General features: G+C 35.2%; 1 protein-coding gene across 19 annotated transcripts in view; it reads left to right on the forward strand.

Moving 5' to 3' along the window:
- The window catches only part of LOC123562381 (myosin heavy chain, non-muscle-like), a 108,077-nt gene that overhangs the window by 24,978 nt on the left and 58,737 nt on the right, over positions 1–24,362 (forward strand). For 6 of the 19 annotated variants that reach the window (XM_053537269.1, XM_053537252.1, XM_053537256.1 and 3 more), the window contains exons 4-16: positions 3,396–3,513; positions 4,283–4,309; positions 9,365–9,382; positions 10,689–10,781; positions 11,229–11,292; positions 12,055–12,153; positions 12,369–12,512; positions 13,299–13,394; positions 14,410–14,528; positions 18,217–18,369; positions 19,728–19,760; positions 22,898–23,068; positions 24,015–24,179. In XM_053537269.1, the coding sequence (XP_053393244.1) occupies positions 3,396–3,513; positions 4,283–4,309; positions 9,365–9,382; positions 10,689–10,781; positions 11,229–11,292; positions 12,055–12,153; positions 12,369–12,512; positions 13,299–13,394; positions 14,410–14,528; positions 18,217–18,369; positions 19,728–19,760; positions 22,898–23,068; positions 24,015–24,179 (1,300 nt within the window). Of the gene's footprint in view, positions 1–3,395; positions 3,514–4,282; positions 4,310–4,830; positions 4,849–6,274; positions 6,293–9,364; positions 9,383–10,688; positions 10,782–11,228; positions 11,293–12,054; positions 12,154–12,368; positions 12,513–13,298; positions 13,395–14,409; positions 14,529–18,216; positions 18,370–19,727; positions 19,761–22,897; positions 23,069–24,014; positions 24,180–24,362 lie in introns of all 19 variants that reach the window. The other 13 variants (XM_053537263.1, XM_053537265.1, XM_053537267.1 and 10 more) reach the window with 11 other exon arrangements.

Below are 24,362 nucleotides of genomic sequence, written 5' to 3' on the forward strand. Positions count from 1 at the left end.
TTTCCGGTCAGTAACTTGAGAACCACTTGACCCAGAATGTTGAAACTTAATAGGATGATTGATCATAAAGAGTAGATGACCCCTAACAATTTTGGGGTCACTCTGTGAAAGGTCAAGGTCACAGGGGCCCGAACATTGAAAACCATTTCCGGTCAGTAACTTGAGAACCACTTGACCCAGAATGATGAAACTTCGTAGGATTATTGGTCATGCAGAGTAGATGAACCCCAACGATTTTAGGGTCACTCTGTTAAAGGTCAAGGCCACAGGGGCCTGAACATGGAAAACCATTTCCAATCAATAACTTGAGAACCTCACGACCCAGAATGTTGAAACTTCATAGGATGATTGTTCATGCAGAGTAAATGACCCTTATTGTTTTTGGGGTCACTCCGTCAAAGGTCAAGGTCACAGGGGCCTGAACATTGATAACCAGTTTCGATCAATAACTTGAGAACCATTTGACCCAGAATGTTGAAACTTCATAGGATGATTGAACATGCAGAGTAGATGACCCCTATTGATTTTGGAGTCAGTCTAATAAAGGTCAAGGTCACAATGGCCTGTTCATGTAAAATCATTTTTTGGAAATAACTTGAGAACCACTTGACCTACAATGTTGAAACTTCATAGGATGATTGGTCATGAAGAGTAGATGACCCCTATTGATTTTGGGGTCACTTCGTCAAAGGTCAAGGTCACAGGGGCCTGAACATTGAAAACCATTTCCGATCAATAACTAGAGAACCACTTGACCCAGAATGTTGAAACTTCATAGGATGATTGGTCATGAAGAGTAGATGACCCCTATTGATTTTGGGGTCACTCCGTCAAAGGTCAAGGTCACAGGGGCCTGAACATTGAAAACCATTTTCAATCAATAACTAGAGAACCACCTGACCCAGAATGTTGAAACTTCATAGGATGATTGGTCATAAAGAGTAGACGACCCCTATTGTTTTTGGGGTCACTCCGTCAAAGGTCAAGGTCACAGGGGCCTGAACATTGAAAACCATTTCTGATCAATAACTAGAGAACCACTTGACCCAGAATGTTGAAACTTCATAGGATGATTGTACATGCAAAGTAGATGACCCCTATCGATTTTGGGGTCACTCCATTAAAGGTCAAGGTCACAGGGGCCTGAACATTGAAAACCATTTCCGGTCAGTAACTTGAGAACCACTTGACCCAGAATGTTGAAACTTAATAGGATGATTGATCATAAAGAGTAGATGACCCCTAACGATTTTGGGGTCACTCTGTGAAAGGTCAAGGTCACAGGGGCCCGAACATTGAAAACCATTTCCGGTCAGTAACTTGAGAACCACTTGACCCAGAATGATGAAACTTCGTAGGATTATTGGTCATGCAGAGTAGATGAACCCCAACGATTTTAGGGTCACTCTGTTAAAGGTCAAGGCCACAGGGGCCTGAACATGGAAAACCATTTCCAATCAATAACTTGAGAACCTCACGACCCAGAATGTTGAAACTTCATAGGATGATTGTTCATGCAGAGTAAATGACCCTTATTGTTTTTGGGGTCACTCCGTCAAAGGTCAAGGTCACAGGGGCCTGAACATTGATAACCAGTTCCGATCAATAACTTGAGAACCATTTGACCCAGAATGTTGAAACTTCATAGGATGATTGAACATGCAGAGTAGATGACCCCTATTGATTTTGGAGTCAGTCTAATAAAGGTCAAGGTCACAATGGCCTGTTCATGTAAAATCATTTTTTGGAAATAACTTGAGAACCACTTGACCTACAATGTTGAAACTTAATAGGATGATTGGACATGCAGAGTAGATGACCCCTATTTATTTTGTGGTCACTTGATCAAAGGTCAAGGTCACAGGAACCTGAACAGTGACTTGAGAACCACTAGGCCACTAGTGTTGAAATTTAGCAGGATGACTGGACATGCCAAGTAGATGATCCCTATTGCAGCCAACCGTCAGTGTCTCTTTGACTTTCGCTCCTGACCCCTATTGACTTCGTGCCTATAGGACTTTGCATTGGGGGAGACATGCGCTTTTTTACAAAAGCATTTTCTAGTTATAACAAGTGTATCATTTTCTGTCCATTTTTTTTTTATCTGTTATCTTCCTTTGAGAAATATTTGCAAATCTAGGAACATAGGGAATGTGATTAAACATGATAGGAACAGTTAATAATGATCTCATTATCCCAGCATGCAAGCATCCTACCTTGTTTCTTGCCACTTTGTATATGAAGATCATGTTCTGATACAGCCAGTATTGCTGTTATTTAATTAGACCTACACTGAGCAAATTAGATATGCCAGCTGATTAATTATCAACTTTTGCTTTAAGCTTAAATTTAAAAAAAACCCAAAACACCAGCATAACAGAGTAGTTCTTTCCAGGGTCACGGAAAGCATTTGACTATGAAAGGTAATCTCAGTATCTGAATTGTATTATAAATTATGTCAGGAGACCTCTATGGCCAGATGGTTATGGTCACTTTACTTTGAATCCATTGCTCCTCACTGTTCTGGGTTCAAAATCTTCCTTGGAGTGTAGAATTCTTTTGTGTGAGAATTCATTCCGTCTTATATCATGTAAGTATTTCTACTCAGGTGCCAGCCTGTACTTAAAATAATGCATGAAGGAGCACCAAGCATTCTTCCTCCCCAACAAAAGTCACCATATGACCTAAATAATGTTTAACCCATCAGAAACAAAACAAAAATTATGGCATAGAAGGCAACAACTATATGAAAACTCGAAAATATAATAAGCACATCTCTGTTGTTTTTGTTTTGAGCTGCAGCAATCTACTGCATATTTCATAATTGGAATGCATGACAGATTGAATAAATTCATGATACACTTGTTGGCTGTGCGCTCTGATGACTGTTGACAGCTAAAGACAGCTGTTCTTAGATTCAAGATTGGTAAGAAAAATGGTCAGTTTTATTTGCCGCCTAGTCTAAGTTCTTCTGTTGGGGATCTGTTCTTATAGTTTCATCAAATCATCACCAATGAATATTTAATTGAAAACCTCTACATTCAATGCACAACTACGATGCTTTTCTGTTTCATCTGGCAGGTCACTTACCAGCTGTTGTCAAACTTCCATTACAATAGGCATCTAGTTTAGGAGCTAGTAGTTGAGAAGCCCTTCTATGTAAGAGATATCTGGAAAATCAAGAAACATTTTTCAGCCACATCTTTAAGGGTTCAAATAGATTTCAAAATTAGATGCATAGCAGGATAGTTTGTCATTGTATTAAGCATAATAATTATATCCTCAAGAGTGATATATACATGTGATATTGTTATTTCCTATTTAAATCCTTGATTGCGTTTAAATGAATGCTTAGTAGTAACACATAGTAACACTAAGTAACATTTCTATTTCAGAGGTGAATCAGGTGCTGGTAAGACAGAGAATACCAAGAAAGTCATCCAATATCTCGCTTATGTTGCAGCTTCATCACGCACACAACAACGCACCTCTGTCTCTAATGTCCACGTTCAGGTATGTATTTTGGACTGGTGTAAATATTAGTCACAGAAATATCATTGTCATCATCATCAGCTCACTAGATATTCGCTCTGGCTGCTGGTCTTGTTTTGTGACTATTATTTTTTATATTATTTGTATGTGTGAAATAGCGACTGCAGCGTGTTTAAGGATACGGGGTTCAATTTTTTTAGTGAATATTTTCAGTAGATTTCACTTGTACAAGCTCTTTGCCAACTAGAAGTTTTGCTTCAGCAATAGAATAACTTTGCTAGAGATTTGTTTTTATTTGGTAAAATTTCCAAATTTTTAGAAAATCAATGTAGATTTGAAGAGCTAGATATTTTTTTGTACTGACTGGATGTTGGTAAGGTAGTCCAGTCTAGATTTTGCTTCATAGACTAGGTCACTTGAAAGTATGTTATTATGAATCTATCCCCATATTTTTTGAGCCTTGGGTAGAAAATGGCTAAACTACATTTATATCGGAATTCATGAAACAACCCTTTTTGATGTGCATGAATAATACCCATTTTTTTTTTACCAATCTTTGCTTCAGATTTTGTACATAAATTATTTGCAATTGTGACCCATTACTTTCAAACTAATGCCAGAATATTGAACTAGGACTTCATTTTATGTACAAGAAAGTAACAGAAAGAAAACTTGTTACAAACTGTTTCTCCAGCACTGCAGTTAAATCTAATTCCTACATACCAAAAGCAATAAAAGGCCTTAAACTTACTAGTTTGAAGTCGTTTGTACTTTTGTGTAAATGTTCTAGGGAATTGACGAAAGAAGTCATATCATGGTACGTACGACACAAGTTTTCGTACTTTCCGTGTGGATGTCTTTGTTCGTGATTCAGAGTTGTGGAAGCTTTTTTTCGTGTGGCTGTTTCCATTAACCATGCTTTCGTTATATATCTAGAATTTTATTAATGTGGTGAATTTCAAGACAAACACATTTTGTGGCGAACTTGGATGGAGACAGTTTGATTTAGAAATTCATAGATGTTATCAAGTCTATGATGCACTCTTTGGCTTTCAGTTTGTCTAGATCAAACTGACATTAATACTATTAAAGTAAGAATTCAGCAAGTATCTTCTCAACATGCGAAATGTTTGTTTTGTCTTGCATATTCATCAGGATTAAGGATAACTGTAAATTACTACATATTTGATTAGGAAAAAGATTTGTTCAGACACATATTTCTTTAATAATAATATTGTAACTTTTTAAACCAAAGTTTCCATAACGAAATAGAATTGAATAACTTTGATATTTTGGGGGTTATAATTATACATTTACTTGGATTTTTGTTCTTTGAAGGATGACAAATTTTCAAAAGTAAGATGGCAGTTATAGATTACCATTATACACATTTCCCATTAACACCAACACTAAAAGCCCATATAAATCTGAAACACCTGAAATTCCATCTCACATAGTAACTATATACTCAAACTTCTCTAGCCCCGAAGTTGAGCAGTTCTCTTGCTCTGTATAGAACCTCAGAATTTATACCCCTTTCATTTTAGCATCAATCGACTCCTTTTGAAGTCATATGAGTGACAAGGGTAAAAATCATAATAAATTTTTTAAAGCACATTATGATTGCTTTCTAGTCTACTTCAGCTCCTAAGCTAGTAAGTAAGAGCATGTGAAAACTGTGGTCAGTCCTTGGACTTTATCCACATGGAATGAAATTCACAGCAGTCTTGCCATCAGTTTAATTTCTTCAGTTGAAAGTTATAAAATCTTCTTTTCTTATAAAAGTAGTGATAACATCTAGAAATGATATATAATTATGAAACTAACATCTTTTAAGTGTTTATCTTAACAATTTTACCTTAAGGTTGACAGATTGATGTCAGCTTTATAGTTTACAGTTCTCCTGAAGGTTGCAATGTTAGCTCAGTATATTAGCCAAAGACTAAAAAGACATGAGGCTTTTAGTTTATTTTTTGAAGGAGGAAAATTGTTTTCTTGACCATTTGATAGAAGACAGTTGCCTTAAATCATTTGTCCCGTAACCTTTTGATTCATATCGCAAAGTTGTCATTTATTTGTTGGGAACAAGATTGAGCTGCTGCAGAATCCATGATCACTAATAAGGCTAACTGCCCCACATTTGTTATAACAGAAGTAAGGGTGAAAAATGGCCTTAGACCCATAACGTATCATTTAGTTGAGCTTCATTTTGTGTCATCATTCATTCCTCGATCAAATTTGCAAACAACTGTAATTTGTGACAGTTTTCATGCTTTAAAGTTGCTTCAATATATATACAAGAAAAACAAATAGTGAGAAAAATGTATGTTTTTGTGATTGATTCGGTTTAGCGTGACAAATAAAATTGAAGATAGCATGATATTATACTAAGCAGAAAAACTGCATGTTCAGCACAAGACCTCATTTAAACTGGAACTGTTGTTACTGGTGAACAAGTCAGATTTGAACTGTATTATTACAGGCATAGTGAGTTTCATTGTCAGAAAGGTGCATTGAATGGTCAAGAATGGAACCACTTCTTGCCATTAAAGTAGAGTTCATCGCCTGATGGTTGCAGTGAATGCATAACTTAGTTCAGTTGCAGCACAGTTTGTTGCTCGTTACAACTGATCCAAGTTTAGATGGGGTCTGTCACTGTTATGGCTAAAATGATTTTATTGCAAATAATGTTTGGCTTTATTTGATGTGTTGCTTGATACATTATGTGTGATAGTTAGAATATATATATATACCTAATGTTGTGAACCAATCTTGTTTTTAGCAGAACACATTTTCTTTTGTGAGTACAGACAGTTGATAAAAATGCATGACAGAAATCATTAATGCACGACTATACAAACTATATCTCTTTTTTGATTGTTTGTTATATATTTATAAAAGAAAAATTATTCTTTTCACGAAATCCCCTGTTACAAATACCTACCTTATCAGTTTACCACAAAGTTCTTTTTTTGTGTTTTTAACATACCCAGTCTACTTTTAACCAAATGTAGGTGTTAGTTAATAGCACTGTTTGAAAAGTCTTGTTTTCTTTATTATTGTGAATCTCTCCACAAAGGATAGGAGTTTTTCTTGTAGAATGATATATTATTCCAGGTTTAATTTAGTTGTACTGTGTTATTATAGGCTATAATCTGTTTAGATACAGTGTTTCTGTCTTGTATTTATTTTTCAGCCATAGTTTTCTATTATTGAAGTGAAAGGATACCTTTAATATTGGTTTTATAAGAAAATGGTCTGATAAGAGGTTGAAATATCTTTTTCCTTTTATACATATATAAAGTGTATATTCTTAAAAAATAATGCATTTTAAAAATTTCCTTGATATATTTCGTAAGGTAGTAGACTGGTATTGGTAGTCAGTAATTTCCATGTGATACATATTCCCATTATGTTATTTAATTTCTTTAATAGCTGTAAATTGTAACAACTGGATGATGCAGAAATTGCATGTGAAGGGTATGTTGTGAAACAAATTGCCAGTTGTCATATGGGTCTTTTTTCTTTCTATCATTTTGCCATTTTTTGGCTCCACTAAATTATGGCCCTTGATCTAAGAGAATCTGGAATTTTGGGTGCAACAATCTTTACTTTTCTCTGTAACAGCTACATTTATTGGATTGAAACTTCACACAAAACATCCTTCTTATCAAGTGTACTTGTGTACCCAAGTCTGAGAACTCTTGGTTGGAATTTATTCAGATAATTGCCCTTGTTTGACTGAAGTTTTGCATGCAAGTTTTTATCATTTGCTGAAATAAAATTTAAATTTGTAATAAACTGTAACTTAAGTCTTACCAAGTTATAGCCTTTGTTCCACTATAGAGCATACAGTCTTCTGGATAAATACTGTACGTGAAGCCCTGAATTTTAACGTTTCTTAAAAAAAATCATTAAAAGGGGTGTATCGAATTGGAGAACAATAAATTTTCAAAACTGAGTTGTTTCCTGATATTTAAAGGTATTTTGAAGTCTTAATTAAAATGTTTATGAGGTAATTATTAAAAGAACCAGGTTTTGTCTATGAAAACTCAAATTTACTTGTATATATAGTTTTAAAACTTGATCAGACAGACTTATCAAACAAAAACTAAAAGGTATCCTTAACTAATATAAGTGCATGCTGCTGGCTACAAGATCTTATAGTGCATTTTTGTATTTACGTCATAGAGGCATTGTGTATATTATATAGTAAGTGATGCTTGCAAATAGCTTTCATTAGCCGCATCATTCCTTCATTCATCATAATTCTTTGAACGAATTTTTGTGTGTTTTTAATATTTTTTAAGCAGAGAAATAGCATCCATAATTATTTTTGATGTCTGAAATAATTGAGGCATATTGCGCATTTCTCATGCACTGAAATGAGCTTTACATGAAAGTTTCCTGTAGCTTATCAAGAACTGTAGGACAGTCAAACAGTCAATTGTTGCTTAGGGTTTTGTTAAAACTTTATATACTTCAGTTGTAAAATTTTATTGAAATATACTTAATGACAAATTCAACTGCATTTCACAATATTTTGTCAAAAAATGCTTATAAAGCTATGGAATTTAATACGCATTTCTTTCACCCATTAAAGCAATTTTACAAACAGCACTGCATAAATTGTCTGCTTGTCACCTTAATATACATTATATCTTTTACCATTTGCAAATTAACTTTTCCTATTAATTAATTATAAGAATAAATGCATAAATTTGGCTTTTTGAGCACCCAGTGAACTGATGACTAAACTTCTATTGCAGAGGTTATGTAATTAATTAATCACATAAAATAGAAGTTGGATACATGTCTCTGCACTTAAATATTTTTTGAATAGAAATAATAATACCTGGATGCATTTCTCTGCATTTAAATCACATCAGAAATATTTTATGTAAAATATGTAAATTCAAAAATTGAATAATAACAGATGTATTTTTTTTTTGTTATGTTAATTAAATTGGAAAAAAATTACTAGAAATATTTACCATCCAATAATTAGTACCAGAAATAGTAGAAAACTAAAAGGCATTAATACTATAGCGCTGTAGAAAATTTCAAGATATGTAGTAGAATTAAATATTCTTTAAAATACTGTAAGGAGAAAATAAGACTTGCATGTGATAATTTTGTTGTCTCCCAGACTAACAGTGTTTGAAATAGTTGTGTATGTTGTTGTCAGATAGTAAACACACATTTTTATTAAATATTTCGCTTAAGTAGCCCACTTGATGTTGGAAATGTCTTTAAGGAAACTGCAGAATTTTTTTAGGTGTTTTACGGATTAAAGGGTTTAGTTCATTCAGTGCTGAAAGTTAATATTTACTGATATTTGAACTTAATATTTACAAGTGCCATTGGATAATATTTCTGGAATCCGGTGCATTTATTTGTTACTTCTGCATATAAAGTATTGAACATGCATTTAGACAAATGTGTAAGAAAACTTGAAAATATACCTCAAGCTTTTCAAACTGCAGAGTGCAACCTGATGACCAGCACCACAGTCTGAGACAGGCTGAAAAGTGACCATCTTTTTTTATGGAGTGGACCCATTATAAAAATCCTTAGTATTGATATGTAACTTTGGCATTCTGTGTCTAGTAGAAAAGTCACATGCTCAAATGAACATCATAAAGGACTGAAAAGTGGCGAGAAAGCATACAAAAAATACATAATCGCACACAATATACAAATTCTCATTTCGGGTCGTCCTTGGAATTTGTAGTAGCAGATAAAATTGTTATGAATATTTCAAACATTGTTGTCTGGCGATACATTGTGGCCCAAGCATGTACATTGTCTAATCAGGCTCTCCTTTTCTTTCCTTGCTATGGGGAAATTTCACCGTTGTTGCGTATTGTAGCACAGAGACATCAACCTCGTAAGTATAAACAGAGAAAAACAAGCTACTTGAACAATCTTGACAGTGTTTTTGTTACAATTACATTTTCAAGTTTTTGTTCTATACTGTTGCAGGGAAATGAGTTTCTTTGATACATAATGCTTTAAGCATGAAAAATGTGAGAAATTCAAATTTGACCAGATTACTGACATAGCTCACGTTGTGAAAAGTGAAGAAAACAGCATTTTCCAAGAGCATTTTTTTTTTTTGTGGGGAGGGAGAGGGAATAAAGGTAAGGGAGTATCTTAAAGTAGAGACTGTCGTGTCATATATGCCTAAAGTATGTTGTGATTTCATGGTCAGTGGAAATTGTGAATTCAGATTAGTGTCAAATTATAATTGAACTTACACTTCAGAGTTTTCAGAAAAGCTATGTAGGGATAGCAGTTTATATATGTCATCAAATTTTTTTATTATTGCTTCGATGCATTCTCAATGTGATAAAAACACTGTCTTGTAGAAAAAGTGTTGATTCTGTAAAATTTGTAGAAAATGTTGAACAAAGGCGTAGCAAATTTTTTTCCTTTCTGGATTTGAAACAGGTAATAGTCATATCCTGTAGATCGTACAATATAGACAGGAATGTGGACCAAAAAAATTCATCTGTTAGGATGTCGATGAAATAATCATTACCTTGCACTAGAACGATATTTTGCACATTGTTTCCACAACACTGAGGTAGCTATGAATGAAAGCTCTCATGTTTTTATACCGTCTTTTTAGAGAAAATTAGAATCTAGTGCCAGATTTAGGTTGTCTGAAAACTTACTACACAGAATGAATGCAACTGCAGATGAAAATTATTTTGCAATATTAAACATACTGAATGTAAATAATTATTCGTGTCAGAATTTTTTGGTAATTTTTTTCAGGGATCATTTTTATAGAGCTTTCATTTTTACTTATCAGTGTTGTGTTTTACATGTTTGCTTATTAATTTTTATATATTTTATATTGAATATGTTTTTATGATATTTCTATGCACCTCACTTTCCTAGTTTGGGTGAAAGATGTCGTCTTTTTTTTTTCGAAACGGCAGATTGGTAAAAATAAGAAGTAACAGTCTTTCTTGTATTAATAAAATCTTGATTCCATCCATGTGTTGGTTAAAAAGTATTTATTTTGTTATATTATTAAATATGTCACCCAGTAATTTCACAGATATTTAAATTAGATTATTAGTTGTTGTAACCCTTGTGGTGTTGGCATGTGTGTTTTGTAAGCATGATGTATGCGTTCATCTTGTGTAGAGTGATATTCACTGTTTTATGTGTAAATTTTACAGGGAGAACTTGAGAATCAACTGCTACAGGCCAATCCAATCTTGGAAGCTTTCGGAAATGCTAAGACTATCAAGAATGACAACTCCTCAAGATTCGTAAGTTTTCGTTTTTCAACCAACTTGTGTTATGATGACTGTATATGTCCAAAAGCTGGTCAAAACTTTTATTCTGACACGTGTTATATCAATATGTTTGAAACTCGATTGTCATTTAATTGGCCCTAACACTATTGGTCACTTTTTATATGGTGTATAAAATGATGTGTCTCTTTCAAAGTTAATATGAACAGTAATGTGTTATATTCTTTTCTGCGCTAGTTCCCAGTACAGCTGAAGGCAAGTAGAGCAGGTTGTTTGTTTTGAATTAAGAAAACAAGTGGAGAGTATTTATCCTCTGCCTGCTACTGTGAGGAAGTTGACTGTTACTTTCAGAAACCATTCTGAGTATCTGAGATCCAGGTGTGTAGTTATACCAGTATATAGTCAGATAGGAAGTTAATTGTGTAATAAGATACTATATGTTTCCTTATTACTTTATTTCAGGGAAAATTTATCCGAATCAATTTCGACACATCTGGATATATATCTGGGGCCAACATAGAAACATGTATCCTTAGACTGAGATATTCCCAGTGGCGGGCTGGTGACAGGCTGTCTGTTTGATATCTGCTTAGTTATTTATGTTTATATGTGTGGGGAGTATGTTTTTATCTATAAAGTGTAATTACAGTGTCATTAGTACATTAGACTAGAAGTACAATGTGCATTAAATTACAAACAAGAGGGCCATAATGGCCCTATATCGCTCACCTGAGTACCATTGCTTTAACCAAAAAGAGACAAGAAATTGTTGACGGACGCACGGACGGACGAAGGGTGATCACAAAAGCTCACCTTGTCACTATGTGACAGGTGAGCTAAAAAACAAAACAAAAAAGTGTGACCAGTTTCATGTGAGAAAGCCATCCAGTAATTTGTAAAAGATTGGTAGTAACCATGCCAGGATGGGCATCTAGGGTCTTTTTCCATTGTTGCCGTATGAACTTAACAGTGGCAGTTTGACTTAAAAAAATCTGTAAAAAGAACCTTTGGAGCAAAGAATGCAACCAAGAAGAATAATAGCAGACTCGGTTTGATAAAGTCTGTTCATGAGAGGTAATGAAATGTGCAATACAACTTACGTCCCCTAGCACCGGCTTTAGCGGAACTCTATTACACATACATTGATGGACTCCATGATCCCAAAGGACCAGAAAAAGAGCCTAACATGTACATTTCTTAACTGTTTGTTCCTTCTGCAGCTCTTTGAAAATAGGTTGTGTAGACAAATGTTTCTTCTCTGTTGTTGGTTTCCTTAACTGTTTGCTAGATTTACTAGAGAAATCTCGAGCTATACGACAGGCTGACCAGGAGAGATGTTTCCACATTTTCTACCAGTTCCTTAATGGGGCCACGGCTGCACAGAGAAGTATGTTATACAACTTACAATAAGAATTTTTCAGGGATAGTGCTTGAACTCTGTGCTTAGTCTCATTTTAAACAGAAAATAAATGGGAATTTTACTTATTTGTTGGGATTTAATTTCATTGATTGAGTCGACCATGAAATCTGTGGTGGTAAGTCCCAAAATGAAGAATAATAATTTCACAGTTTTTAACCGAGTTTCACTGGTTTCCTTTTCAGAGGAGTTCTTGCTAGAGGATATCAACAATTACCGATACCTGACCAAGGGGCAGATTACAGTAGGTGGTATTGATGATGCAGCTGAGTTCCGACTAACTATAGAAGCTATGAACATCATGGGTATTACGCCTGAAGAACAATCTGGTATACATGATTTTATAAGCCTTGCACACGGAACATTCATGTCGTTACAAAATCATACCTTGCCATGAAAAGGGGGAAAACTAGAACTGTTAAGCAGAATATGAATTAATGTTCGAGTGTTCTGCTTAAAAATGTGTTAATCTGTTTAATCATTTGATTTTAAAATTAAGTTGAGAATCCTTGTGTCTTGTCTAATGCAAATATTTGAAGTTTTAAGATGACAACTATTTAAGTTTCAAAATGATCATTTACTGTCATTGGAATAGGGATGGGAATCAAAAATACATTGAGTGCAAGCAGGTTACAGAAAAACATTAAGAAGATAGCATAAAACATTTATCTTAATAGAACAGAAATTGTAAAACTGTAAAAGTGGAGAATGCTGCGTCATGCGCACCCGCACTAGTCACAGGTCGGGGGGCCCTGTGGCCGAGTTATTAAGGTCTCTGACTTCAAATCACTTGTCCCTCACCTATGGAAGTTCAGGCCTTACTCGGGGAATTGAAATCTTCATGTGAGGAGCCATCCAGCTGTCTTACAGAAGGTCAGTGTTTCAACTCAAGTGCCTGCCCATGATGAAATAATGATGTAGGGGCAGCTGGGGTCTTCCTCCACCTTCGAAGCTGGAAAGTTGTCATATGACCTATAATTGTGTCTGTGCAATGTTTAACCCAACAAAAACAAAAAAATGTCCTAGATCCTCTTGCTAAGCCCATGTAGGTACATTTGAAAAAAAAAATCTTTTTATTTGCTGACTATCATAGTATGAATATAATTTTTTTGTAGCACTTCTCCGGATAATGTCATCAGTGTTGCTGTTGGGAAACATGAAGTTTCAGCAAGACAGAAAATCTGACCAGGCCACACTTCCTGACAATACAGGTTAGTTTAATGAAAAAGTTGTGGTAAAAGGCATATTCAGATTTTAATTCTGTATGTGTATGCTTACCTTAATACAAAATATTTGTCAGTTGAAAGTGTGCGATAGATTTTCGTTCACTGTAGGTGAATCTACACATATAAAACTTCTAACCTGAGTTTCACAAGTTTGTAAGAATGTGTACAGCTACATTAATATGGGAGTGATTCGCAGCATTATGAATTTCGACACATCAGACACATATCGAAATAAAATGAAATCCTCACACATACGCAGTTGTAACTTTGATTATTCCAGCATGGGTGACAAATGCAAATTTGTAGGAAATGATATATCCCAAACATTGATATAGCGTTGAATAAAATCATTGTTTTGGGCTCATATGCTGAGGAATTACGAGGATGAGCATGAGTGATATATTCGCATCTGAATGACGATGATATTAGTGAAGAGGATATCACAGTTTGAGATAAATCAATTTGATTCAAACACAGTATAAAGGATTATTATCTACATCATTGAAGACATCCACCAAATACTTGCCTGCTGGCACGATGTTGGACAGTATGACGAAATGATTGTAATGTACAAACAGTGATTTTATTGCATAATATTACACAGTTTCAGTCTTCTTTTTTAATAGGAAAAAAATCGTATTGTGTTACAATGTTAAACAACTTTATTTGTAAGTTAAAAAAAATGTTGGTGATGAAAAGTAATTTAATGTAATTTTTTCAAGTTAAGAAAATAGCAGTGGATAAAGGTAAATGCAAATTTCGAACTGTTTATCAATAAAGTGCAAATAAGCTAAAACAAACGCACACAACAACCCAACATTTCACTCTTTGTTGTTTTTTCTCTCCAAAAATTCCATTTTACATTTTAAATTAAAAGGTTTACTTCAGTTAAAAGACATTTACAGGTGTAGTAGTTACTTCTATGCATATGATAAGTAAAATATGAATATTTCGTTATATTCTTACTTACGTCCCTGGGTTATGAAATTGTTTTTTTCAGTGGCCCAGAAAGCGTGTCACTTGTTAGGGCTTCCAGTAACTGCTGTTACCCAAGCATTCCTTCGTCCAAGGATCAAGGTGGGCAGAGACTATGTCACCAAAGCTCAAACCAGGGAACAGGTATAGCAAAAATTAATTTTCAGAAGACCTAGTAGAAACTCTGAACAGCAAATACATTATCTAAAATATAGATATTTTTTTATGCCCCCAAAGGGGGCATATTAGTTTTCAACTGTCCGTCCGTTCATTCGTTAGTTAGTTCGTTAGTCACAACGTTAACTTTTTGCATGAAGGCACTTTACTCGTGAACCACTGCGCCCAGGACCTTGAAACTTCACATGCTGATAGTACTTATTGAGTATACCACCCCTATTGACTGGGGTCACCAGGTCAAAGGTCAAGGTCACAGGGGCCAATGTTAACTTTTTGCATGAAGGCACTTTACTTGCGAACCACTGCACCCAGGACCTTCAAACTTCACCTGCTGATAGTACTTATTGAGTGCACCACCCTACTGACTTTGGGGTCAAAGGTCAAGGTCACAGGGGCCAACATTAACTTTTTGCATGAAGGCACTTGACTCGCGAACCACTGCACCCAGGACCTTCAAATTTCACATGCTGATAGTACTTATTGAGTACACCACTCCTACTGACTTTGGGGTCAGCAGGTCAAAGGTCAAGGTCACAGGGGCCAACATTAACTTTTTGCATGAAGGCACTTTACTCGCGAACCACTTCACCCAGAACCTTCAAACTTTACATGCTGATAGTACTTTATGAGTACACCACCCCTAATGACTTTAGGGTCACCAGGTCAAAGGTCAAGGTCACAGGGGCCAACGTTAACTTTTTGCATGAAGGCACTTTACATGTGAACCACTTCACCCAGGACCTTCAAACTTCACATGCTGATAGTACTTATTGAGTACACCACCCCTACTGACTTTGGGGTCACCAGGTCAAAGGTCAAGGTGCTGCGGGGGCATTTGTCACCATTAGTGACAGCTCTTGTTTTCACCAGTTTCTTACTCAGAGAAACAAGTTTTAGACTTCTTAGCAGTGTTGCTCTATAGACATAGGATACACTATAGTGACTGTAAAAATTTAAGATGTATTTGGTACTGTAATGCTTGCTGCTGATAAGGGCATAACAGCTGTAAGACAGGACTCTCCCTACATGAGGGGGAAGAGTGGAATGAAAAACCAAGTATAAATAAGGTTTTATATCCAGGCTGTCACAAGGGTTGGGTGAAAACAGCTACCATTGACAGGCAGACATGTAAGATAATTTTTCTTGCCTATCAGTGTGATCACATTCAAAATAGGTCTCTATTACAAATAGATTTGGTCATTTCTGACAATATATGTATAGTTTATGCTAACACAATGCAATGAGCACACTATTCTAGACCAGGTTTTTACCTAGGGAATATCTGTCTCAGGCATGGATAGGACAAACATAAACTTTCCCTGCTAGGTAAGCAAGAAACATATACTGTGAAATCATTTAATTTTGTGCGCATGAAATTTCGTGGTTTTGGTCAAAACGAAAATTTCATGGGGATATGAATTCGTGGATTACAACTTTTGAACATAAAGTGAATGGGAATTTTTCTTGTTCGTTTGGATTAAATTTCGTGGATTGACTCAACCACGAAATCCACAAAAATTAGTCCCCCACGAATATTAATGATTTCACAGTATCCATCAATTCATTTGTCTCTAGGCTCAGTTTTTTAACAGAATTTCAAAATCAGTTGAGGTGTAGCACAACTACCGTACTTTGGGATATTTGGCAAATTTTCGCCCTTTTAACCCAAAATGTAGTGGTTTTATTTTGGCATGTGTATTTTTTGCCATCTTACATAAATGGCGAAAATTTGCCCGAAAATTTCATCAAAATCCAACAACATTACCAGCATATTTGAAGAGTAGGCCTATCCAAGGGAGGTTACTTTTCTGCGATTATCCAAGAACACAAACTGCGTACATGTGCCTTTATTACGGTTTATCTGGTATATACATACTGAAAATTATTGCAAATTGTATTAAAATATAAAAGTAAATAAAATTCGTTAAGATGTCAATGAACGTCTAAAATTTCTTTTTGCCATACCGTCTCAATTTAAAAACATACAAGCATCAGATGAGGTGCTTTTCAAACAAATTGCTTATTTAAAACAGTCATTTCGATTTCTTTTTCTTCCGGTTGAAAATATAATAATGAGAATAGACATGTTTATTTTCACACTGTGACAACCATGTACAGTAAGTGTATCGAAATTCTAACTGCCGATTATCAACTATACGTATTCAATAGGTTTAATAAAAATTGGTCAAGGTGATAAATGTCGGGTTTCATGTTTTTGTAACAATACAGTTAATACAAAAGCAGTTATCCTTTCATAGCCGATGTCAGGTATTTGCAATCGATAGACAATGTAGATAAGCAGGTATTGTAGTGTTAACGTTTATATGGTTTCAAATTTTGGACATGGGTATATTTTTGAGCGTTATATTTTCGCCACTTCATATGGGTGGCGAAATAGGTGAAAAATTAACCATGACGAAAATATCCCAAAGTATGGTATTTAATTCTTCAATATTAAAAGTCCGATAAGTTGTTTGATTTGATGTTAGAAAAAAACAGCAGCGGGGGCTTCCGTGGCCGAGTGGTTAAGGTCGCTGACTTCAAATTACTTGACCCTCACCAATGTGGGTTCGAGCCACACTCGGGGCGTTGAATTTTTCATGTAAGGAAGCCATCCAGCTAGCTTACAGAAGGTCGGTGGTTCTACCCAGGTGCCCGCTCGTGATGAAATAATGCACGGAGGGGCACCTGGGGTCTTCCTCCACCATCAAAGCTGGAAAGTTACTATATGACTTATAATTGTGCCGTTGTGACATTAAACCCAACAAAAAAAAAAAACAGCAGCTGTCCAAATAGACAGTATACCTAATGACATAGTTAGAAAAGCACTTCTTTCAATATTGCACATAAACTAGCACATCAAAGCCATGAAGAGAGGTAATGAAGATCAGTGGATTCAGTAGTTCTTTCTGGATTCATTAATACTTATAATATTCCTGCTAACTGAACTCAGTGTTCAAACCTTTCACACAAATACATGAGAAAACAATATTTTTTGAAAATACGAGTTATCCAAAAAAAAAAAAAGAATTATATTTATAGCAAAAGGTGGTAATAACTTTTTCAAACTTGCGTTTACAAACATAAGGTTCTTATATGTTTGTCATTCCTTGTTTATCAAATTTGTACTTATGAAAGCTAAAATAGCTCTGTTTTGGTCAGGCAACCAGAATAAGAAAATAAGATTTAAAAAAAAGAGCTTCAGAGAAATTCTAACTTGTATAAGCACAAAGTGATAATAAATAAGCCACGCCACGGGAAAACCAACATTGTAGCTTGCGACCAGCATGAATCCGGACCAGCCTGCACATCTGCGCAGTCTGGTCAGGATTCATGCTGTTCGCTTTCAAAGCCTATTGGAATTAGAGAAACTGTTAGCGAACAACATGGATCCTGACCAGACTGCGCAGATGCGCAGGCTGGTCTGGATCCATGCTGGTCGCAAGCCCACTATGTTGGTTTTCCCATGGCATGGCTCAAATATGTGTAAATGATTAGATGTTAAAGTTTCCAACAAATCCTTAACTTGACAAGATTCTGTTAAACCACAGTTAAATGAGAAAAATACAATATTGCAAATGAATTAAAAGTCCTTAACAAGTCTTGGAATCTATTCCTATAAAGGCATTTTGTAACAAGTTGGTTGATATTTTAGGTTGAGTTTGCAGTGGAGGCTATTTCCAAGGCGTGCTATGAACGTATGTTTAAATGGCTTGTTATAAGAATCAACAAATCCCTAGACAGAACAAAGAGGCAAGGAGCCTCGTTCATTGGTATCTTAGATATAGCTGGATTTGAAATCTTCAAGGTGAGTTCTAAATTGGTATTTTTGTCTGAAATAGTTGTATTAGTAGTAAACTCCATATGTATAAAAAGTGGATGATTTATATTGTGAAAGGTTAGGAAGGAAATGGTTACATTTGTCTTTTCTGTGTATATGGGGGTTATCTGCCAATCAACGTTATATAATTTGCTCACCAACTTCAAAGTTAATTGCTACTGCATGTAAGCGACTTCATGTTTGTGAGTTTGTTCTGTCCAGGAAGTAACCTAAACCAGCTAAGGATGAAAATTTGTTTAAAGTACTGAGAGTTACATTTCCTGGCATGGCATAGTTTTACATTCTTGTTTGTTTATGATCCTTGGTTAACTGGCAAAAGACCCCTGCTTGAATGAGAGTTGTTATTTATATGAGTTTCGAGTTAGTTACAGCATTATATAACAGGAAGTTTATAGATACAGTTTCATTGTTTGAGATCAAAACTTTTCATGTTTATTTACTCCATACCACTGTGGAATTGTTGAAGCATGTATCCAGTCCATTTCAAACTTCTCCATGTACAATTATGTTAAATAGTTTGACTTTGCAGAATTCTCTTTTCTCTGCATGTCAGCAGGTGCTACCTAGATTAGTTTAATCCATCTGTCTTTATAATATAATTCTTTCAGACTTCGGCTGGCAAGGTAAATCCTTGACCGACAATTTTTCGTAGACTGTAGCTCTTTACATTTTTCTATGCTGCATGACAGTAGCACTATCTGTCAATTGAAAATTGTAATCTAATCGTGTGACTGTTTCATGTAATCTGTGGCAGGTATGCTTCAGTGAAAATTTACTTTTAATGGCTGTTGCCTGGACGTAGTGTCAGTGACAAGTTTTGAATGTTAAAGGTTTTATTATGAAATGCACATCTTGACTGTTTGTTACAAGTTTGGTCAGTGTTCAGAATTTCAGAATGCAATTCTGAGATAATTATCTTGTAACATGATGCTTATGACAGTTTAACCATTTCAAAGACATTATGACTGAAGTCTCTTTGCCTTCCATATTTGTTTCATAAAGGAATATTAATGTTTGAATTGGGAGAGCTAGGAAAACAGGTTAAAAACAGCATGAAGCAGGTATCAGACACCAGTCATATTATAATCAGATAAAAGTGTGAAAAAACAAGTTTTGAAAATAACGTCTTGAAGAAAAGAATATGGTATAGCAGTATAAGCTTAAATGTTTAGACTTTGTTGCCTAGACGTTTATTTTGTCCTGTGCATGTTCACATTGTGGTTGTCTCGATGTCATAGTTAGTGCATCAATATGTGCTGACGCTATGTCTAGAAAGCAAGTTTTGATTAGAAGCAAACTTAAGACTTCAGTGTTGACTTTGTTAGGTTTGGCCATTCCATCCCGGCACTGTGATGCGAGTGAGTGAGACACAGGACTGTAACAAATCATCTCATTATTAAATCAGTGAAAGCTTGGCTTTGTATTCGATTCCTACTTAATAAATGTTCATCTCCAAGATTTTTTGGGGGTTTGGTCTGAAATTTGCAACATACAGTTTCCTGATAATAGCTTTTTGAAAACTGATAGGTTTTCTTTACAGTACATTTTTTTCCATGTACTGTAATGGAAATAGACAAAATCCCCAGATGTATGTACTGGTAAATGAATTTACATTGTGAATTAAAAATGAGATGCACTGTTCGAGTCCTAGTGACAAATTTTCTTTCCTTTTAAATTCCAATGTTTTGTTGAGTTTAATTGCGTTTGCAAATTAGGAATTGTTGAATTTGAATTAATGTGTTTAGTTCACTGTAACTATGAAAGAAGGAATATCAAGAATAGGATCAGTGACTGATTGAAAAATCTTCCTGGCTAAACAAAAAGTGCCAGATACATGGCTTTTTGTCTGTTAGACACACAGCGAAGAAGTGAAAGTGATTTAGACATAAGTGGAACTTGAAAAGTTGCATGTTGCTAAATTAAAGAGCTTACAGAGACTATGCTTGGCATGCATGATTGAAGACGAGCAGCATGGTTTTCTCTCGTTGTACAAGATTTCTTTGTTATTGTTGAATTTCAAGTTCTTTTTGTTTCTTTATTACTAAAATGCAGGATATTTACCTGGAAAGGTGATAAAGATGTGCCCGTTGTTATAGTAATTTTTTCGCACATTTTTGGATCATCGCAGCTTTTTTTTAATATATATATAAATAATTAGAATTTTTTAGCTCACCTGTCACATAGTGACAAGGTGAGCTTTTGTGATCACCCGTCGTCCGTCCGTCCGTCAACAATTTTGTGTCTGCACGATAGTGGTTTCATTTATGATTTTATTTTAACCAAACTTGCACACAACTAGTATCACCATGAGATCTTGGTTCCTTTCTTGAACTGGCTATATCCCATTATGGGTTCCAGAGTTATGGCCCCTGAAAGGGCCAAAATTAGCTATTTTGACCTTGTCTGCACAATAGCAGCTTCATTTATGATTTGAATTTAATCAAACTTACACAAAACTTGTGTCACCATAAGATCTTGGTTCCTTTCTTGAACCAGCCAGATCCCATTATGGGTTCCAGAGTTATGGCCCCTGAAAGGGCCAAAATTAGCTATTTTGACCTTGTCTGCACAATAGCAGCTTCATTTATGATTTGATTTTAACCAGATTTGCACATAACTTGTATCACCATAAGATCTTGGTTCCTTTTTTGAACTGGCCAGATTCCTTTATGGGTTCCAGAGTGATGGCCCCTGAAAGGGCCAGAATTAGCTATTTTGACCTTGTCTGCACAATAGCAGCTTCATTTATGATTTGAATTTAATCAAACTTTCACAAAACTTGTGTCACCATAAGATCTTGGTTTCTTTCTTGAACCGGCCAGATCCCATAATGGGTTCCAGAGTTATGGCCCCTGAAAGGGCCAAAATTAGCTATTTTGACCTTGTCTGCACAATAGCAGCTTCATTTATTACTTGATTTTAACTTATCTTGCACACAACTTGTATCACCACAAGATCTTGGTTCCTTCCTTGAACTGGCGAGATTCCATTATGGATTCCAGAGTTATGGCCCCTGAAAGGGCCAGAATTAGCTATTTTGACCTTGTCTGCACAATAGCAGCTTCATTTATGATTTGAATTTAATCAAACTTGCACAAAACTTGTGTCCCCATAAGATCTTGGTTCCTTTCTTGAACCGGCCAGATCTCTAAATGGGTTCCAGAGTTATGGCCCCTGAAAGGGCCAAAATTAGCTATTTTGACCTTGTCTGCACAATAGCAGCTTCATTTATTATTTGATTTTAACCAAACTTGCACACAACTTGTATCACCATAAGATCTCGATTCCTTTTTATATGCCCGAAGGGACGTATTATGTTATCGCCTCGGTGTCTGTCTGTCTGTTTGTTGGTTAGCAATTTCCCTTCCACTCTGTAACTCTTGAACCCCTTAAAGGATTTCAAAGAAACCTGACACAAATGTTCACCTCATCGAAACGACATGCAGAGCGCATGTTTTGGATGGCTCACTTCAAGGTCAAGGTCACACCTCGTGGTCAAAGGTCATATGACTTTGTTTTGTGTGTATATTGCTCTGCATTTGCGTTGCATTGAGTGCTCTTGTTTTCATTTGGCAGATCCTTCTTTTGTCCACTTACAATTTTTTTTTAATTACTTCCCTTTTATGTTACTATAAATAGCTTATTTAGTAACTTTTTTATCATTGGCTGTAGGGAAAAGCTGAGACCACTATTTTGTGGTACAACATGGATGGTACCTCCAATTTTTAGGTGTATTTTGACATATCTGTACCTTGTAATTTTTTTTTCTTTTTTTGTTAAATTTCTTCCCTTTGCTGTTCCTGTCCTTTGGACTTAGATATTTTTTCTGAGGACTTAGGTTTATTTTTTCCCTTTGTTGTTCCTGTCCTTTGGGCTTCATCAGTCAAAATTTTGCTCCTATCCTCCTCTGATGTAATCCTTAGGGCATATATTGCCCCGCTTGGTGGTGCTCTTGTTAAAGTTACTTAAAGAAAATTTCAACTATATTTTCTCATAATTCTTTTCATTGATTTCTATTATGATCTTTTGACCTTGAAGACTTGTCCTTAAGTGCAATGATAACAGGTGAGCGATATAGGGCCATCATGGCCCTCTTGTTTTATTTTAGTGTTGCCAAATTCTAAAAGTAATATTTGAAAGGAGTCAACAAGAGACAATCATACAAACTGATCTAAATGTTTCCTCCTTATTAATGACACAGAGATCGTCCAGTATTTAACAGATATTGAACTCTTAAAGTTCAGTTTTGATGGAATCATTTATACTATACCAACTAATAATCATCAAAGTTTAAGATGCTGACTTACAAGTGATTTCATGAAATTTTTTTTGTAACCTCTCGTCCTAGGCTAAACATGTGAATGACACATGTGAATATTTATGAAAAAGGATTAATGAATATGGGGGAAAATAATGAAAAGCATAAACCATGATTAGTTTGTGGATTAGTTGTCAGTGAAGACATAATGAAATGTGTTTTTTTCTGTTTTCCCAGATGAATTCGTTTGAGCAACTTTGTATCAACTACACAAATGAGAAGTTACAGCAACTGTTCAACCATACTATGTTTATCCTGGAACAAGAAGAGTACCAGAGAGAAGGAATAGAGTGGAAGTTTATCGACTTTGGCTTAGATTTACAGCCAACAATTGACCTCCTAGAAAAGGTAGGGTTTGCTGTTTCTATGCACAGGTTTAAATTTCATTTCTTAGGTCAGAAATTGAGAGTTTCAATTTTGTTACTTCGAATCACATGTCTTTCCTTGCCTATTGGTGCTAGCACAGCCTGGATGAGTTAGTTAAAGTAAGAGACTTTTCAAGCTGGATTGCGGAAGGTAGATGAATTTATGCAGATTGACAGCTGTAAAAATGGAAAGTCACTGTATGTCAGTATTTGTCAGTGTTACTTGTGAGCATATTAAAACAAGATAGAATTGTAAAGACCTTACAGAATGCTGGGATTGATTTCTTTGCACACTCAACTCACCTGTTCAGGATGTATATATACAAGGTTTATTTTATCAGCTCAGTCTACCTTAGATAATATATAAATGTCGCTATGTGCGCACTTGTGTTTGTGTGAAGTGAAACCACTGAAATTAAAAGATTTCATAAATGATTGTGTTGCTATCTTGATGGGGTAATATAACAAACATTGTGCATGTGATATATTATCATGATAGAAGTGTTTTCTTCTAAATGGTTGAATACACACCAATTGTTGTGATTTTATTGTGCATAATTTATAAGTTTTTGTGTTAGGAAAATTTAATTTAATTTGAATTTAAATCACAACATTTTGCTCACATATATTTATTGGTTTATTTTCCAATTCTTTCTTTGTTATGCTTCTTGAAGGGGAAGCTTATAGTCATTATGACTTAAAACCCTACAAAACAAAACTACCCATTTATGTCACTTTTGAGTAAGATACAAGTGACTGTTCACAGTGAGTTTTAATTTAATTTACTGCCTTGTTTTGGTTGTAAACAATTTGCACTTGCTACATTTGGGAGAAACTGAAAAATGAAAAAACTTGTGAATATTATTCTTATATCTGCAGAATCATGAGTTACTTTTACGTACTAGATGGTTTTTTCCTGTATATTTCAGCCAATGGGTATTTTGGCGTTGTTGGATGAAGAATGTTGGTTCCCGAAGGCAACTGATAAGACATTTGTGGACAAGCTTATTGCACAACATTCCACACATCCCAAGTTTGAAAAGCCCGACTTCAGAGCTGAGGCGGACTTCTCTATGATCCACTATGCTGGCAAAGTAAGTACTTGAACCTCATGTTTAATCGCATTTTATCATTTCTTGTTTTGAATGATGGTAGTCAAGACTTTAAAATGTCTGAATTTTTAACCAACATTTCGACAGTTTATGCCTTCCTCAGATGACGGGTCATTATATTAATAATGATGGACATGACAAATGTCGAAAGTTTCAACAAAAACG

This window comes from Mercenaria mercenaria, chromosome 2 (genome assembly GCF_021730395.1).
Source record: "Mercenaria mercenaria strain notata chromosome 2, MADL_Memer_1, whole genome shotgun sequence".
Lineage (NCBI taxonomy): Eukaryota > Metazoa > Mollusca > Bivalvia > Venerida > Veneridae > Mercenaria > Mercenaria mercenaria.